General features: G+C 47.1%; 1 protein-coding gene across 1 annotated transcript; it reads right to left on the bottom strand.

Annotated features, from left to right (window-relative positions):
- Positions 1-1,228: 1,228 nt before the first annotated feature.
- Positions 1,229-10,228, bottom strand: CIAO3 (cytosolic iron-sulfur assembly component 3). Its single transcript, XM_082197977.1, has 11 exons — positions 10,098-10,228; positions 8,996-9,091; positions 8,247-8,390; positions 7,534-7,666; positions 6,660-6,794; positions 5,922-6,040; positions 5,116-5,245; positions 4,590-4,662; positions 4,283-4,423; positions 3,741-3,898; positions 1,229-2,555 (listed from the first exon to the last, which is right to left on the bottom strand). Exons 1-11 carry the CDS (start codon positions 10,170-10,172, stop codon positions 2,317-2,319), a joined length of 1,443 nt encoding a protein of 480 aa, XP_082054103.1. The 5' UTR covers positions 10,173-10,228; the 3' UTR covers positions 1,229-2,316.
- Positions 10,229-17,721: the final 7,493 nt, after the last annotated feature.

Below are 17,721 nucleotides of genomic sequence, written 5' to 3'. Positions count from 1 at the left end.
CTATACCTTTTTACGGCTCACACTGGGGCCAAGAAACCCCTCTAGATGGACAACCCACTTGCCGGCACCCCTCAAACCGTACCCCGTGTTCCTTGTTGTTTCAGCTGACTCATGTGTACATACCTACATATGTGTATATACAGAAAACTAATATATTGCTATAAAAGAGATGAACTACTAGGATCAGAGTTAAGAGGTGTCACCAGTAACAGGCCAACTCATTTTAAAGCTGTTGCAGCTTCCGAGACCCCTCCCAGAACCCATGGAATTGGGGTCTCGTGAAAGCAGTGGGGCTCCCTTAGTGCAGTATTGAGATTCCAAGAAGCCAGGAATGTTGTAAAAAAAAGTTGAAAAAAGAGTGTACTCCCCACACACACCAGGAACTATGGAACTGGGGATAATTTAGAGGTGAAGGGGTCTTGCCTGCCCATTTCTAAAAGCCACTGTATAGTGGCTCCCCAATCTGATACCCTCCATATGTTTTGGACCACAACTCCCATTGGTCCCAGGTGACAACTGATGGGAGTTGTGGTCCAAAATATCTGGAAGGCACCAAGCAGTCTGCTTTAGCTACTGCTGCAACTGTGTGCCCACCAGCCATGAGTGGCTGATTGGCGCTGCCACAGCGAGAGAAACTACGTAGGCATGTTGCTCTTCTTTGTCCAGGAAGCATTAAAAAGAATGCTGCCATCTAGTGGTGTGGAGGTGTGCAGCTGCCTCAGGTGTGTGGGAGCCTTTTATTTCAAATATTGACAATGGTGTCCTGCTCTGTCAATAAACATCTCTTGTGCTAAGCTGTGGTTCTGCCTCTAATTCTTGGAGCCGAGACTTTCGCCACGAGCAAAGACAGGCTGACTGCAAGTGTCGGGAAGCAAACACAATTTTTCCTTCTATCATAACACTAGAACTTGTGGACATCAAATGAAACAATGAAATAAGTTCAGCGTCCTGAACCTTTCAGAACTGGATCTGGATGAGTGTTAATTTATCCCTGTGATTTTTGTTTTAAATGAGAAACCCCATGAGGGCCTAATCACGGAGTTTCTGCTTCCAATTTAGCTGCACCCTTAAACTGCTTCTTCACAGTCTTATCTCAATGGTTCCCAAACTTTTTCAGGCCATCTCCACCATTGGTCCCAGTGCCCCCTACCCTGTAAAAAGTGTTACTCAGAGTAGCAGTTTGCATGACCCACCAAGGAAGAGAGTAACACAATAAAATTCAAAACAGTAACAATTAACTGCATTTATTCAAAATCCAATTAAAACTATTTAATTAATTCAACAAAACTGGTGAACTTGATCGAGTAACACCAGATTTTCAAAGTCTGAAAGTCATTTATACCTCCAGATCCCCCTTGCCTCTTAAAGAGTCTCCTTGGGTAATCCCATCGCTCCTGGAGAAAAAGCTTCTCGGCTTTGTGGGTGCAGAGAATAAGGAAGTAATAAAGCAGGCCTGAAACATTTCAAGTTTCTGGCTACAGTTCTTTTAAAGGCCACACTTCAGTGTTGTAGGTGACATTTTGCTCCCGTCCAGGATGGGGCATGAACTTCCAATCTCTGCATGAAAAAGGTAGGGCACAGATTGATTTGGGACTCTTGAGAAGATGATGTAGGAGTGTATGGACACTGGCCTGATCCAGGAGGCTCTTTCTGAAGTTCTTAACTCTTTATCCTGTATATAACAGCTGTTGTTTTTTGTTACTAAGGGAATTCCTTGTAGGCAAGTGGCAGGAATGAGACAAAAGCACAGAGAGCTCTGGAAACACACTCTGCGCTAAGACAGGTGTACATACTTTGAACCCCAAGAACGTGTTCCAGCCCCCTTTCGGGCAGACATTCAAGAGCCCCCAACCTGCAGCAAGCCACAAAACGGGCTGTTTCCAACTGAAACTCTGCAAGAGGCTAACTGGCCCCTGTGACAATCACTCAAGTAGCATCTGTTAGTATTGTGTTTTCCTTTGCATTGTGGGGTATGGGGGGAGAGATCTTGATCTAGGACAATTGTTTATGGTAGCAACATGTAACATCCCCCCCAGATATCATTGGACTCCAGATGCTACCAGGACGGCCAACAGTCATGGCTGTCAGAAGCTGGAGGGAACGCAAGGGTATATGGATGAACACAGCTCTCCTTAAAGCCAAACCCTCTGTCCGTAATCATTTTTATTCCAGTCTTTGGTACTAAAGGTGGATTTGCTACATATTTTGCCACCTATGAACAGTCTCTTTCCTTCCAGCAACCACTCTGGAGAGGGAAAGGAAATCAAGAGGGCATGATTGTGACTCCTCCTGTGCCAAGAGCACTCCCAGCCATCTTCACCACTTGATATTCAAGGTGGCGCTTGACTTCTCCACTGCGTGATACCCTGTGTGCAGGATGTCTCGAGTCTGTCCCGAATCAGGGCCACCCAGCCACTCCCCGTAGAGTGCCTGCACAGCTCCATTCAGCTCCGGGTTTTCAGGCTGGACTGATTCATACAGCCTCTCCACCCTCTGGAGAAGATCCTTGCTGGGCTCCCCTTCGGCTTTAATTTGGCCCCCTCCATTTAAGCAGCCTGGAAAGAAATGAGGGGGTGGGAAGAAAGTGGATCCCAGTTAAACCTGTATTCCCCAAGCTGGCACCCTCCAAATGCTTTGAACTAGAACTCCCATCAGCCCCAGGCATGCAAGGCCGCAAGTTCAAAATGATGTCTGAAGGCTGGTGCCTGCTAGGAGCTCAAATCTGGAGGGAAGCAGGTTGAAGGAAGTACCTGAGTTAGCTAACCTAGAGCTTCAATATTATCATCCTCACCAAATGTATTGCTTGCCTTTCACCAGCAAGACCCAGGGCAGGCTACAACAATGAAAGACTAAAAATAGTTAAAACACATGACAGTCATAGGAAGAACAGCGTAGTCCCTGGAAACACACATCTCAAGTGTCAAAGGTTGGGGTAAAGAAGTATGTCTTCAGCATTAACTGAAACCAGTGAAGAAGCCAGGCACACCTCTGCAGGTAGGGGAATTCCACAGCCTAGGGGCTGCCGCAGAGAAGGCCCTCTCACAGGTCACTCCCCTCTCGAATGTCTGAGGGAGATGGAGCAACCATGAGGGCCCCCTCTGTCGATATCAGCACCTGAGAGGGTCTGTGAGGAAGCATTTCAGATTGTTATTTATTTATGCATTATATTTCTATACCACCCTTTATCCAAGGATCACAGGGCTGTTTACAATATACAAACACAAAAATACATAACTTTGTAACAAACAAAACAGCAACCTGCTTCTTTTTAATTGAAGGAGAGTCTCCATCCCCATCATTCTGCCCAGACACCGAGGTCTAGCTCCAAGGGCCTTCTGGCGGTTCCCTCACTGTGAGAAGTGAGGTCACAGAGAACCAGGCAGAGGGCCTTCTTGGTGGCGGCGCCCGCCCTGTGAAATGCCCTCCCATCATATATCCCATCAGACAACTATCTGACTTTTAGAAGACAGCCCTGTTTAGGGAAGTTTTTAATGTTGGATGTTTTATTGTATTTTTAATATTTTGTTGGAAGCCGCACAGAGTGGCTAGGGAAGCCCAGGCAGATGGGGGGGGTATAATTTTTTGTTGTTGTTGTTGTTGTTGTTGTTGTTGTTGTTGTTATTATTATTAACTAGTAAGAGTGAAAGGGAGCATTCTTAGGATGTTGCCAGAGAGCTCCAAGAGACATATGCAGCCTTTTCTTATCCCCCCTGCTGTTTCCAACCTGCAGGTGGCCTCACCTGAAGGACAAGCCATCACCTCGATGTAGTGATACGGCAGCTTCCCCCGCTTCAGTTTCTGCACCAAGTTTTGGATGTTCCGAAATCCGTATGCCAGGGCAAAATGCAAGAGGGTTTTGCCATCCTTCTCCAGCGTCACTTCCTGTAAGTCCTTGTTTCTGGGAAAGATTTAAAAGGGGTCAGGGAGGAACCAGAGATTTGCTACTGCAAAACATGGTCTCTTCAGACACGCTCCCAAGCCACTATCCCAGCTGCTCAGAGCGGAAACTGGCAGCAACGGAACATGGACAACTTTGGTGGGCAAGTCAGCCTGGTTGGAAAATGAATGCTTCCTCCCAGGCCATAGCTTTCTTGCACCTTCCACGGCTGCTTGCAATGGCTGCTGGCTCTTTAGCCAGCGAGGGAGGCTGGAGCAAGGGACAGGCAGCAGCAAAGCAGCAGCACTCCTAATATTTCCTTACTAGAAGAGAGTGCAGGCTGGGGAAATTGGGCTGGGCTAGGATCCTTGGTAAGAGCTCCAGGCAGTAATGCAATATCCTTACTTCAGTGCCTTATAGCGAACTTCTTCCACTTGAATACCGAAGAGCTCCCTTGCGGCATATTTATAGATGTGCTCCAGGTAGCCCCCAGAACCGCCTCCAGAGTGCCCGAGCAACTGCTCCTCTTCAGACACACCACTAAACCTATGGAACGGAGAAAAGAAACAGCGTCGGGCACCATGCAAAACTCGAAATGCCCGGCTGCATGCCAATAAAGGCTAAATCCTGATTAAAGTTCTGCAAATTGAGCGCATGTGAAAAAAGCAAGGTAGATGTAAGCGTGGCAAAGTTAAGCGACTTCGGATCTTACATGCTATCCAAAGGGGCAGGATTCACTTCTGATAGGGTTACCTTCTCCTGGTCCAGCAACTTCACAACTTCTCCTGAAAGACAGAACAAATGCAAGGGAGTTTGCATTCTGGATGGAAGGGAGGCAGGAAGCAGAGAGGAGTTACCAGGCAATGAATTAATCCTCTCTCCAGTTCAGGGATGGGGAACCTCAAGCTTAGGGACTGAGTGCGGCCCTCCAAGCTTCTCCATTCGGTCCCCAGGACACTCCCCAAACCAGCTCCAATCAGCTCCCCTACTCAAGAACTTTTGATTGGCTGGAATATGTCCTTGAAATGGCATAATCCCTCTGGCTCGCCAGGATGGAGTGATGCGGGAGGTTGTATGTGTAGAAACCTCTGGCAGGATGAGGGCTGGGCTCTATTAACTCAAATGGGGCAGGGTGGAAGTAGTGGCTAGTGAATGGGCAGTTGCACCTCAAGCCAGGAATCTTCCGGGTGTTTCTAACTCAAACACTGACTACATCACAGTTCCTGGCTCCGCTTTACCTGTAGTAATCACACAGTCAACCTCACGGGTCTGGTGCTCTTGGATAAAGAAGTCAGGTCTGGAAGCTTCTAACTTCTTGTCGTAACAAGGCATCACTGTCACGTGGTAGATCTGGTCAGGTGTCAAGTGCTATAAATGGGGAAGAGATTGGGATACCTGATCAGCAAAAACTAGTCCCGATTTCATGTTTCTGACAGTAGGGCACCGCAAAAGACACACGAGCAAAGAATGAAGGCAATAACCACTTCCAGTTTGTTTGGTTTTTGGCCCTGGTTTTTGGCTAGATGGCCCTGGTTTTTGGCTAGATGGAGGTGTAAAACCTCCATCTAGCAACCATTAACTAGTAGCACCCTTTGCAAATTTGTCCAAACCAGCCTTTGCCAACCATTTAGTGCCCTCCAGATGTTCAGGACTACAACTCCCATCAGCCACAATGGCACTGGCAGTGGATGATGGGAGTTGTAGTCCAAAACATCTGGAGGGATCCAGGATTGGGCAAAGGCTGGTCTAAACCCAGAGAAGTGAGAGTAGGTCATTCCATAGGGTAATAACAATTCTGGGTGGCTTGAGATGGTTGCCCTTAAGAAGAAAACAACAGCAGCAGCAACAACATCACTGCCCTAGCATGGAAAGGGTCTGAGCTCCCCTTTCTGCAAAAGATTGTTTGGGTGAGAGGGTAACCCCTTTTCTGGCTCTCTGCAGAGGCAATCTGATGGGGAGGTCACAAACTGAAGCCCAGCTGCTGCTCCCAGACTTTCTAGGACACCAGTTCCCCTGCGAAAAGTGCCTGCCACGGAACACACACTTGCTGTTTGGCAAAGTGCCTCTTGACAAGGGAGCCCATCACTTGCTGGGGAGACTTGGCCGTGCTGACGTGAGGGATGATGAAACTCCCGTGGGTTTTTTCGGCATAACAGATCCAGCCTGAAAGAGGAAGAAGAACCAACATCCTTAAGTCGCAAATCCGCCTCCAGGCTCCAAAGGCAGCATCCACCCCCATCCCACTCTCCTTTTGCTGGCCTACAGGAAGAAAGGCCAAGGGATTAAAAGGAAAAGCTGCTGAACAATGTTTGTGTTGCCAGGGATAGAGCTGGACTAGAAAAAGGACTAGAAAACCCAAAAAGGGAACGGAATTGCAACAGCATGCAACCAGCTATAAAGAAATATTGGAATGTCCTATTTATAGTCCACAGCAGGAGCAGGGAGCCTCAGGCCCAGAGGCCAAATGTGGCCCTCCAGACCTCTCTATTTGGCCCTTGACCCGCTTCACCAGCTCAGCTTTGCACCCTCTCTGAATGTTTCTGCTTGGCTGGAATGTGCCCTTGTACTCTGATAGCGACTCTTGCTTGCCTGAAAAGGCTAGAGAAGGGTATGAGTGGGAGCGGAGAGGACGCCTACTGCTTAAAGGCAAAATTCACATTCATTGCTCCACCCTCTTTTCCATCCATCACTGTCTTAAAATCAGAGGTTCCTGGATGATGGGTAGCACCAGTTGCAGGGCCCGCACCCCACTCTCTCCCCCCCCCCCCCACAACAGCCTTACCTGGGCAGGCAGCAGCCAACATAGGCAAAGCCTTCTTGTCTTCCTTTTGCCTCCGGAAGCGCTGCACAAACTCTCGCTGGCTCTCCAGCAGGCTGAAGTTCCTTGAGAAAGTCGTGTCAAAGACATAATGCACCCCTGAGACAGGGAAGGAAGAGAGGAGAGGTGTTAAGGAAACCACATTTGTGGAGTGGTGGGGGCTTCCTGAAGCTTTCTATACAGGTGTCATTGGACCAATGATCCGACTCTGTGCAAGGCAGCTTCCTTTGCTCCAAATGTCTTAAGCAAAGGGCTACAGCTCAATGGTAGAGGGCCTGCTTTGCATGCAGAAGGTCCCAAGTTCAATCCTCAGCATCTCTAGGTAGGGCTGAGAAAGACCCTTGTCTGAAAGCTTGAAGAGCTGCTGCCAGTCAGTGTAAACAATACTGAGCTAGCTGGATTGGTGGGCTGTTCCTAAGCTGTGTCAACTCAACACCCTCTGCAACAAGGGTGAACAAAACCATCCAAGTGATAGGCAGAGATGACTTCATCTGTTTGGTCAGTTTTTTTTATCTTCCCCCTGCATTTTTTTTTAAAAAATATAATGCTTGTAAATGTAACAGAGGGGAAAGAAATAAACATCATCAGTTGACAATAAGTCCCAATTTAATTAATATGGGCAGTCCGTTCAAACAGACATCTAAATGAGAATGACATTTAAAAGCTATTTGTTAAAAGGGTGAAAAGGCAGCAAGATCTGCAGCCCCTGAGTAGTTTTATCCTTCCAGCCTCGTGGCAGAAATGTGATGCTCAGGAACACAGGAATCCGTTTCATCCCAAGTGTGTTTAATTACTAAATCATCAAGCTACATACTTCAGAAGAGACACTGCTGCTCACCTAAACTTTTAAAGAAAGACACCAGTTTCTTGGCTGTGTCTAAAGGAGTCAGTGAAAACTTTGCCGCCAGCGAAGCTCGGGACTGGGGAGATACGGACACCACCACCAGCTTCTGGGAAGCAGAACCTGACGTCTTAAAAAAACAAAGAAGCATCAACATGAAATTAGTATTTGCTGGAGTATTTACCTTTTCTATATTGAGGTGCCCTGAGCCTTTCTGTAGCTAGCATGAAATGGCTGGATTCTTCTAAAAAATATATATATGTTGAGAATCTAGTCCCTAATGCAATGAGAAGTGGAAGACAAACACAAAACCACCAGCAGCTTTATAACAGGTCTAGATAATTTGCTCTGAAGCCAACCAGAATGCAAACAGCTTGCTAACGTTGCTCCTGGCAGTGGAAGAAAATCCAGCCTCCTCAGTGGCAAAGGGCTGTAACTCAAGGGCAGAGCAACTGCCTTGCATGCAGAAGGTCCCAAGCAGCATCTCCAGGTAAGGCTTAGAAATTCTCTTGCTGGAAACACTGGAGAGCCACTGCCAGTCAGTGTAGATGGGCCAATGGTCTGGCTTTCTGTATAAAGCAGCTTCCTACCTTTATGTCCCTAGACCAGACCCCTATAGCTGCCTTCTCCTGCACAAGTGGGCAAGAAGGAGCTCATCTTCCAGGTCCTCAGGCCCTATGACTCCCATGCTGACAGCATCAACAACTTACTTTATTGATATTTAAGACCCTGAGGAGTTCCTCGTGGCTCTGCTGTGTGATTAAGACACTCTCCGCAGACGTGATGCAGCCGCTACATGCCAAGCAGTCATTGAGGGTGATTTTGGCCTTCTCAAGCTTTTGTGACCCTCCGTCCTGAAAGGGAGAGTTGGTCAGAGGGGATTGGAGATCAGCTTCCAAGCGTTCCTGAAAAGTACTTCCAGCTTTCACTAGCGGTCATTCAGGGGTTACCTCCCCACCATCTGACGATGATGTTGGAGATTTTATAAATAAAAGCTTCACAGAGGGGCCCAAGGACTGTAACAAGTTTTGGCTCCGGACTGTAGGGCCAAACATGAGAGATTCGCAGTCCAAAGAGCAGAAGGGAGTAATTGCTCTTTTGAGAACATCCATTAACCAGGACAATTTTCTTGACTACAACTGAAAAGGTCCTCCTTCCTGGAGGCCTGCTACCCAACTCCGCAACTAACTCCCTTTCCAAGAGGCTTCTGAACTCCTAGCTGGGGCTGCAGAGCTGTAACCGCTGATCCCCAAACCTATTTTGTATCTCTTATGACAGGTTATACAGCTTACTGTATAAGAGGCACAGCAATGGAATCACCCGCTTTCACCTCTGGCCCTGCCCACCACTGCCACGTGGCCCCCAGAAGCTTGATGGTGGAATGCAAAAACACACAGCTTAAAAAAAGCTTCCCCACCCCATCTTATGATGTGATCAAACTGAGAAGGGGAAACTTTACCTTGTCAACCTGAATGTAAGTCCCATCATCTTCAATGAGGATTTTTGCTGCTGATTTCCCAAGCTTCTTCTCAACTTTGATGGGTTTTATGCAATCCTGAAAGGAAAGCGAACTACTGAAAATAAAACACCAAAACACACACACCACAATCCGTACTTCAGGAAGAAGAAGCAGTGTTTCCTCCTAGACTCCCACTAGACAGTTTAACAATTTCTGCATCAGGCATTGATAAACTGGTTGGTAATGCCAAGTTTATTCCCCACCCCGTCACACACACACACACACACACACACCATGGTTAGGATAAAACAACTTACCCCTTACAGGATCGCTGTGAGGTTTGCCAGGAGAAAGAATGGATGCACTTTACTTTGGACACTTTACATTTTTCATTACATTTAAAACCAGTCCCGTCTACAATTTGCTGAGGGCGGAACCTTTGATTCCTTCCTTCCTTCCCATGACAACCCTGACCAGACCAAGGCCACCCAATGAGTCTCCAATGGCTGAGAAGGGATTTGAACCCAGGGATGTGGGTGGCGCTGTGGGTTAAACTACAGAGCCTAGGACTTGCCGATCAGAAGGTCGGCGGTTCGAATCCCCGCAACAGGGTGAGCTCCCATTGCTCGGTCCCTGCTCCTGCCGACCTAGCAGTTTGAAAGCATGTCAAAGTACAAGTAGATAAATAGGTACCGCTCCGGCGGGGAAGGTAAACGGTGTTTCCGTGCGCTGCTCTGGTTCGCCAGAAGCAGCTTAGTCATGCTGGCCACATGACCTGGAAGCTGTACGCCAACTCCCTCCCAGTAAAGCGAGATGAGCGCCACAACCCGAGTCGTTCGTCACTGGACCTAATGGTCAGGGGTCCCTTTACCTTCCCTAGCCTGACCCTCTAATCATGACACCACCCTGGCCCCGCATATTGGGGCCGCTCACTCTGAGCCTCGGCAATGGGCGCGCATGCGTGTGCTGCTCCTGCTGGCCTACCTCAAAGGGTTGTTGTAAGGTTGGCAAAGAATACGACACGGGACCGGCCCCAAATGCCTGTATCCTTCTCATTCTCCTGCCTCCACTTTCTCTCTTCCACCTCCCCCGCCCCACTCACCTGCGAGGGCCCGATATAGTCGTCCAGGTCCGTCAACTGCAGGACTCCGCTGAAGGGCGACACAGTCGTAGCCATCTTCGCATATCCCTTCCCCGCCACACTGCCGTAAAGCTCCGACGAGGAAGTATATGCGCGTACAACACTGCCTGATAAGCGATTTCCGCCACACTGCCGCAAACGACCAAGGCGAGAGAGAGAGAGAGAGAGAGAGAGAGAGAGAGAGAGAGAGAGAGAGAGAGAGAGAGAAAAGAACGCGTAGATAAATAATGTAGAGTAGCCCCCTCACCTCCTTAATGAGGGCTCCCGATGTTACCTTGGCATCCGTGTTTTCTAGGTTTTTTGCCCGCAGAAATAGACGGGGAAACCAACTGATTTAAGCTAGACGTGGTTTTCAGCAACCTGCCTATTGATTTCTATGGCTATTTCATACTTATTCACTCGGGGAGGGAGGTGGAGAGAAACCCGGGAGTTAAGCCCTATATGTCAATCTACACTAAGTCTATAAAGGATGAAAAGAGAACTTCCAAAGAGTTAGAGGTAGATTGTCCAGAGTAACCATCACTTCAGGTTCCCGATGGCAGCCTCGTCCACGTGCGGGGCAAAAGCCAGTGAAATAATCCACCTGAAAGCTTAAACCAAATTAGGCGCGAAGAAGAGCCTGCAATGAGGGGATGAGCCTGTCGTGCAGAAGTTAGAGTGAAGGGCCTGGACGGCCAGGGTTCAAATCCCTACCCAGCCACAATGAACCTCAGGAGGGTGACCTTGGTCCAGTCGATCACTATCTCAGCCTAACCTAGCTCACAGGGTTGTGCTGAGGATAAAATAAGGAGGAGAACTTCATAGGATGCCATCTTGAGCTCCTTGGAGGAAAGGTGGAATATAAATGAAATAACAATTCTTCTGAGTTCTGGATGGTGGTTGCTGGAAACCACAGGAGGGGCGAGTGCTCTTGAGCTCAGGTCCTACTTTCAAATTCCCCACTGGGCATCTGGTTGGCTAGATGGACCCCACTCAGTGGTGTAGCGTGGGTTGTCAGCACCCGGGGCAAGGCAAGTAATTTGCGCCCCCTAACCCTAACCCCCAGATGTTGCGCCCGGTGCGGCCGGGCCCCCCCTGCACCCCCCACGCTACGCCACTGACCCCACTGACTTGATGCATAAAGCTCTGGATGTCACAAACAAATAACTAACAAACATACATCCTATCCTTTCCTCCTCGCTTCATGGCTCACATTATTGACTTTTGGGATAAAACTCTGAGCTTTTACCCACTCTGGTAGAATGGCAGATGCAATTAATAGACTACATGGAAATGGCGGAAATGACTGGCAGAATCCGAGACCAAGGAGAAGAGTTGGTGGAAGAAGATTGGACGAAATTTAAAATTTACTTACAGAAACATTGTAAAATTTTTGAATGCTGATGACGTTGAAATGAATTGGAGGGGGCTTTAGCAACAAGGTAAAATGTAAGATGGGATTGATAATAGATAAACTAAATTGGATATGAATTTGCTGAACCAATCTTAAAAAAGGGATACAAAAAAGGGAGGCGAGAGGAAGTCAGGAAAATAAGTTAACTAAAGATGAGAAATTAAAAAGGGGGAGTTTTGTTTTATCTTTATGTGTTTTTTCTTTTCTTCTTTTTTGTGCTTAATGTTTGTATTTTTGTATTTTGACTTTGTATTTTTCTGTTTCTGTTTTTGTATTTTTTCTGAATTCTTTCATTGACAAAACTTAATAAAATATAAATAAATAAATAAAACTCTGGGCTTTTTAAAAAAAAACATCTGTAATAATGTGCATCAAAAACTGGGTTATGTCTGCTTTGGTTACCCAGTGCATAAGAAGCTCATAAGCTCTCTGCCTTCTTGTTGTTGTTGTTGTTGGGGGGGGGGCTGCCTGCGAACCAGCCCTGGGATCCTCACACAAGATATTGCAGAGACATCTGAGCATCTCAGAGCTGGTGCTCCAAACAGGCCTTGAGAACCTTCACTCCTGGCTTAGATTATGAGCCCCTTGGGGACAGATATTTGCATGTGGACAAACTGCTTCAAGTCATAACTCATAAATTGAAATAATAATAATACCCCACTCAGAGCCTACAGGACTTGGAATCTTGGAAAGTGAATGTTTGGGCCTAAAAAGAATCCCAGTGTTTGGGCAGCTCTAATAGCAGCTCTAAGCTTAAGGAGAGTGCAGAAAATGCAATAAAATTACTCTGGAGGATGCCAAATCCAGCTAAAATACCCTTTTTATTAAAGAGGCTGCAGCTAATAGGAACATGACATACAGCTGCCACATTGTGTTTTCAAAACCTCTTGCTTGTCCCTTGAGTATGTTTCTGAGCATATTCAAAGTGCTTTTCCCTGAGCATAACACAAATGGTTTCTGTTAGTGCCTAAAGCAAGGTTGGGGATCATCTGTGACCCTCCAGAAGTTGCTGGACTACAACTCCCATTGTCCCTGGCCATTGGCTGTGCTGGCTGCTCATATTATGATCCAGTTTGGGGGCGGAACTAGATAGAGAATTTTAAACAACAGCTTTGCTGTGTGTGTCAAAGTGATCAGGCTCGAGACCCACAGCCAGCCCCAAGTATTTTCTTTGCAATGGGAATAGCAGGGTAAAAAACCAGGCCATAAATTGAGGTCTTCCTTTGCAAGGGAATAAACAAATAACCAGACCAAAAATAAAAGTTAGAAGCTTTATTTCCTTTAAAAAGTGTTACACAGCATAAGATGTTATTTTCCTTGTGGAGTTTGAGGACTCATTCACTTTCCTTTGCTCCATATTGCTAGGTGCAGTCTGGGATTTCTAGGTCCACGTTTGAGCACTTTTCTTTCCCTCTCACTAATTTCTCCATGAAAACATGCTATTTACCACTGAATCGGAGGAAATGGCAATCCAGGTGAAACGCAAATTGCCATTTGTTCCGATTCAGTGCTAAAGAGAGGGTTTTCCTGGGTGAAGTGGCGGGGCAGGGGGAGCTCTGGGGCACAGACTGGGAAAGTGCAGGCCTCAGCCTAGAAAGTGCAAGGAAAAAGGTGTGTGTGGCTGAGCCCTGACTGGGCAAAAGGGAAACAGAGGTTGAAGTGAGGATATTAACCTGCTTAGCACACTACCTCTGAATATTCATGAACATTGAATATATCAGACCCTCCAAGTGTCCCTATTTTCCAGGGACAGTCCCGGATTTACAGAAGCCATCCTGGTTTCTGATCTGATCCTAGAATGTCCCACTTTTCCTTAGGACATCCCTATTTTCATTGGAGGAATGTTGGAGGGTATGGAGTTATGCAATCCCCGAGTCCCCTGAAAGCAGCCCTGTACAGGGAAGTTTTTGTAATGTTTAATGTTTTATTATGATTTTATATATGTTGGTAGCCTCCCAGAGTAGCTGGGGTAGGGTATAAATTAAAAAATTTAAAAAAATCATTTTATCATGATGATGATGATAGAATAGGATGTTCCTATTTTCATCAGAGAAATGTTGGAGGGTATGATAAATTCACACACAAGTATACCAAGGGTCCAAGCTAAGAATCATTTAGAGAATGAAAGGTGAGTGCATTCCCCAAGACACCAGCAAGTGAGAGTGCTGAAAATCCTTCATTAGATAACCTTCCATAATTGTGGAAGGAATTTGTGGAAGGAACATGGCTCACTTTACATGCAGAAGGTCTCAAGTTCAATCTCTGGCATTTCCTGGGAGGAGTGAGAAATACGCCCTGCCTGAAGCTCTGGAGAACTGCTGCCAATCAGTGCTGGCAGTACTTCATTAGATAACCACCTAATTGTGGAAGGAATTTGTGGAAGGAACATGGCTCACTTTACATGCAGAAGGTCTCAAGTTCAATCTCTGGCATTTCCTGGGAGGAGTGAGAAATACGCCCTGCCTGAAGCTCTGGAGAACTGCTGCCAATCAGTGCTGGCAGTACTAAACTAGCTCACCAATGCTCAGTATAAGGCAGCTTCCTATGTTTCACATCAATTGTGTCTACATGCCTAATAAGGTTCTGCAATTGGCCATTGAATATCCACATTAAATCACCATGTATTGTTCTCAAAAGCACAAAGGACCCAGCTTTTTATTACCTGCACAAAGTTTGCAAGTGGACTGAATTCTTTAAGGGGTGGAGGCAGAGTTTGGAGGGTGGAAAAACACAATAGTTGGTGGGGCACCAAGAAACATCCAGCTGCTTTTCCAAACTCAGGTGTACAGAAATAAGGAATGTTTACTAAGAAATATTAAATATTTTGCAAAGCATTGTGGATAGCGAGGTTGGATTATAGGAAAACAGTTGTAAGAAAGTAAGGGAGGACAAGGGAGGTGGAAAACAGGATTGGATAGGTCCATGCATATGAAGGGGCACCTCCATAGATGTCTCCTGTAGTGTTTCCAAGGATGTGAGTTGCAGCACCACCAGTGTGGTTACCTGTTGCACCAGTAGGAATGGGAATTGCAGAACCACCATTGCCACTGCCTGTTGTGCCACCGGTGATGTCGGTTGCAGAACCAGCAGGAATGTAGCCTGTTGCTGCTCTTGGGGTGTGAGTTACAGAACCACCTGTGAGACTACCAGGAATATCAAATTCAGAGACAGGAGGAATTTTGCCTGTTGCACTACCAAGATTTTGAGTTGCTGCATCCCCGAGAATATCAGTCAAATCACCACCAGATACATTCTCTGTTGCGCTACCAGGGATTTGGGTGACATCCCCACCATTGATGTCTGGAGTTGCACCACCAGGGAGGTCAATTGCAGAGCCATTGGGGATGTTGCCTGTAGTGCCACTAGGGATGTCAGATGCAGCAGCACCACGCATGTTGCCCGTTGCTGTAACAGGGATCTGAGTTGCATCACCACCACTGATGGTGCCTGTTGTGTGATGAGGAATTTGAGTTGCAGAACTACCAGGGATGTTGCTTGTGGCACCACCTGTTATGTTGGTTGCGGAACCACCAGTGATGTTGTCTGTTGCTCCACCAAAGATTGATGGAGCACCATGAGAGATGTTGCTTGTTGTTGGACCATGGATGTTGCCTATTGCATCACTAGTGATGCCATGTGCAGAAGCACCAGCAGCGTTTCCTGTTATGTCATGAGGTATCTCTGTTGCAAAACCATCATCAGTGTTGCCTCCCATGTCTACAGAGTTGTGATTTGCAGAACCTCCAGAGATATTGCCTGTTGCACCACTGGGGATGTCAGTTGCAGAATCACCAGTGACGTTGCCTCCTATTTCTCCAGGGATGTGTGTTGTAGGACCACCAGGAATGTTGCCTGTTGCACCACCAGCAGTGCCAATTGCAGAACCACCAACAGTGTAGCTCCTTGTTGTTTTGCCTACAGAGATGTAAGTTTCAGAACCACCAGCAATGCTGTCTGTTCCCTCTGCAAGGATGACAGTTGCAAAACCACCAGGAATGTTGCCTGTTGCACCAACAGTAATGCCACTTGCAGAACCATCGAGGATATCGTTTGTTGTGCCACCAGGGATGAACGTTGGAGCAGCACGTGGTATGTTGCCTGTTGCTGCGATTCCAGTGTCTGTTGCAGCACCATCAGGAATGTGACCTGTAGCACCAACAGTGCTGTCAGTTGCAGAACCACCATCAATGTTGCCCTCTGTGCCTACAGAGTTGTAAGCTGCTGAACCCCCAATTTCTGTTGAGTTATGAGTTACAGAACCTACAGGGAAATTGCCTGTTGCATCATCAGGGATGCCAGTTTCAGAACCACCAACCAAGTTGCCTCCTGTTTCGCCAGGGATGTGCGTTGTAGGACCACCAGGAATGTTGCCTGTTGCATCACCTGTGATGTGAGTTGCAGAACCATCAGCTGCATTGACTCTTGTGCCTACAGAGATGTGAGTTGCAGAACCACCAGTGATGTTGTTTGTTGTGTCACCAGGGATCTGAGTCACAGAACCATCCAAGATGTTGCCTGTTGCTCCACCAGGGATGTTAGTTGCAGAACCTGAAGTTATGTTGCCTGTTGCCTTACCTGGGTTGTCAGTTGCAAAACCACCAGTGAGGTTGCCTCCTGTTTCTCCAGGGATGGGCCTTGTAGCACTACCTGGAATGTAGCCTGTTGCACCTCTAGGGATGGGAGGCTCTGTATCACCAAGGATCCTGCCTGTGGCACCTCCAGCAATGTCAGTTACAGTACCACCATAGATGTTGCCTGTTGCCCCAACAGGAATGTGAGTTGCAGTGCCACCAACAACATTGCCTGGGACATTAATTACAGCATCCCCAAGAATGTTGCCAGTTGCTGCTCCAGGAATATGAGTTGCAGCACCACCAAGGATGTTTCTTGAGATGCCTCCACTTCCAAGGATGAGAGTGGTGGTCTGTCTCGAGATGTAGGATGCAGGCCCTCCTGGCATCCCTCCTGTGCTTCCTGCAGGGTGGAGAGTTGCCGCACTGCCAGTGGTGCCTCCTTTCTGCCTCCCAGGGATGAAGATCGCAGCGCTCTGGGTGTCCCCTGTGGCAGCTGCAGAGGCATCAGTTGCAACAGTGGTTGCATCTCCAGGACCATGAATTGCAGCTTCTTCAAAAGTGCCCCCTTTAGTTGTTTCAGGGGAATTGGCTATAACACTTGTAACATTTTGAGTTTCAGCAGCTCCAAGGATATTGCCTAGAGTGCCTCCGGGGATGTCATCTGGGGCTTGTTCAGGGATCTGCATTGCTGAAAACGAAAATGAAAAAGAGAGAGAAAATAATCAGTTTGGAAACTTCTGAGCCAAGCGGACCAACAATCCCAACTTGGTGCAAGGCTGCTTCCTGTGTTCCTATGTTCTGCTCACTTTTCTTCTTCTTAAGAACTTCATTCTATTTTTCATACCTACCTTGCATCACTTCTTTATCTGTCTTCCCTGAAACCCAGCCTTTCTTTGGCCCTTCCTTTTGATCTAGGTTCATTTTTCCTTCTAGAGGTCCATAACTCTCCTCCCTCCCTGCTCTAATGTAAACATCTGGCCCTCCAAACCTCTTTATGTGGTCCTCAGGACTCTCCTACATCACACCCTCTTCCCAGACACACCCACTCTCTTCAGGCCACACCCATCACTGCCACTTCTTCACATCCAGGTAGGGTGGGGAGAGACTCCCTGCCTGAAACCCTGGAGAGCCTCTGCCAGTCATTGGAGACAATACTGAGTTAGATGGACCAATGATCTGACTTGGTATAACTGTGTCACTATGCCTAATAAGTCCCGCTGAACTGCCTAACATTAACTCGCTATGTGGGCTGAACTCTTTTAGGGGTCAGGGGAGAGGAACAGAATGGTGGGGGAGGCACCCAGCAATGTCCAGCTGCTTTTCCACACTGAGATGTTCAGAAATAAGGAATGTTCAGCAATAAATATTAAATATTAGATGATAGAGCTTCCACCATACCCTTCTTTCTACTGCTACTAAGGAAAATAAGATTTATGAAGACAAGAAGGGGAAATGCTTTCTACAGAAGCCACACATGGTCCTCTTTTCACACAACAACCTACATCTTTATTTGTGGTTGCCATAAGGCCAGAATTTTCCGGACATGCACAGAATATTGCAGTTGACAGCAATGTCTGGACGAAAATCGTGGAAATGTCCTGGAAAATCCAGATATATG

This window comes from Podarcis vaucheri (genome assembly GCF_965113315.1).
Source record: "Podarcis vaucheri genome assembly, chromosome: 14".
Lineage (NCBI taxonomy): Eukaryota > Metazoa > Chordata > Lepidosauria > Squamata > Lacertidae > Podarcis > Podarcis vaucheri.
This window is presented reverse-complemented; position numbering and strand designations above follow the sequence as displayed.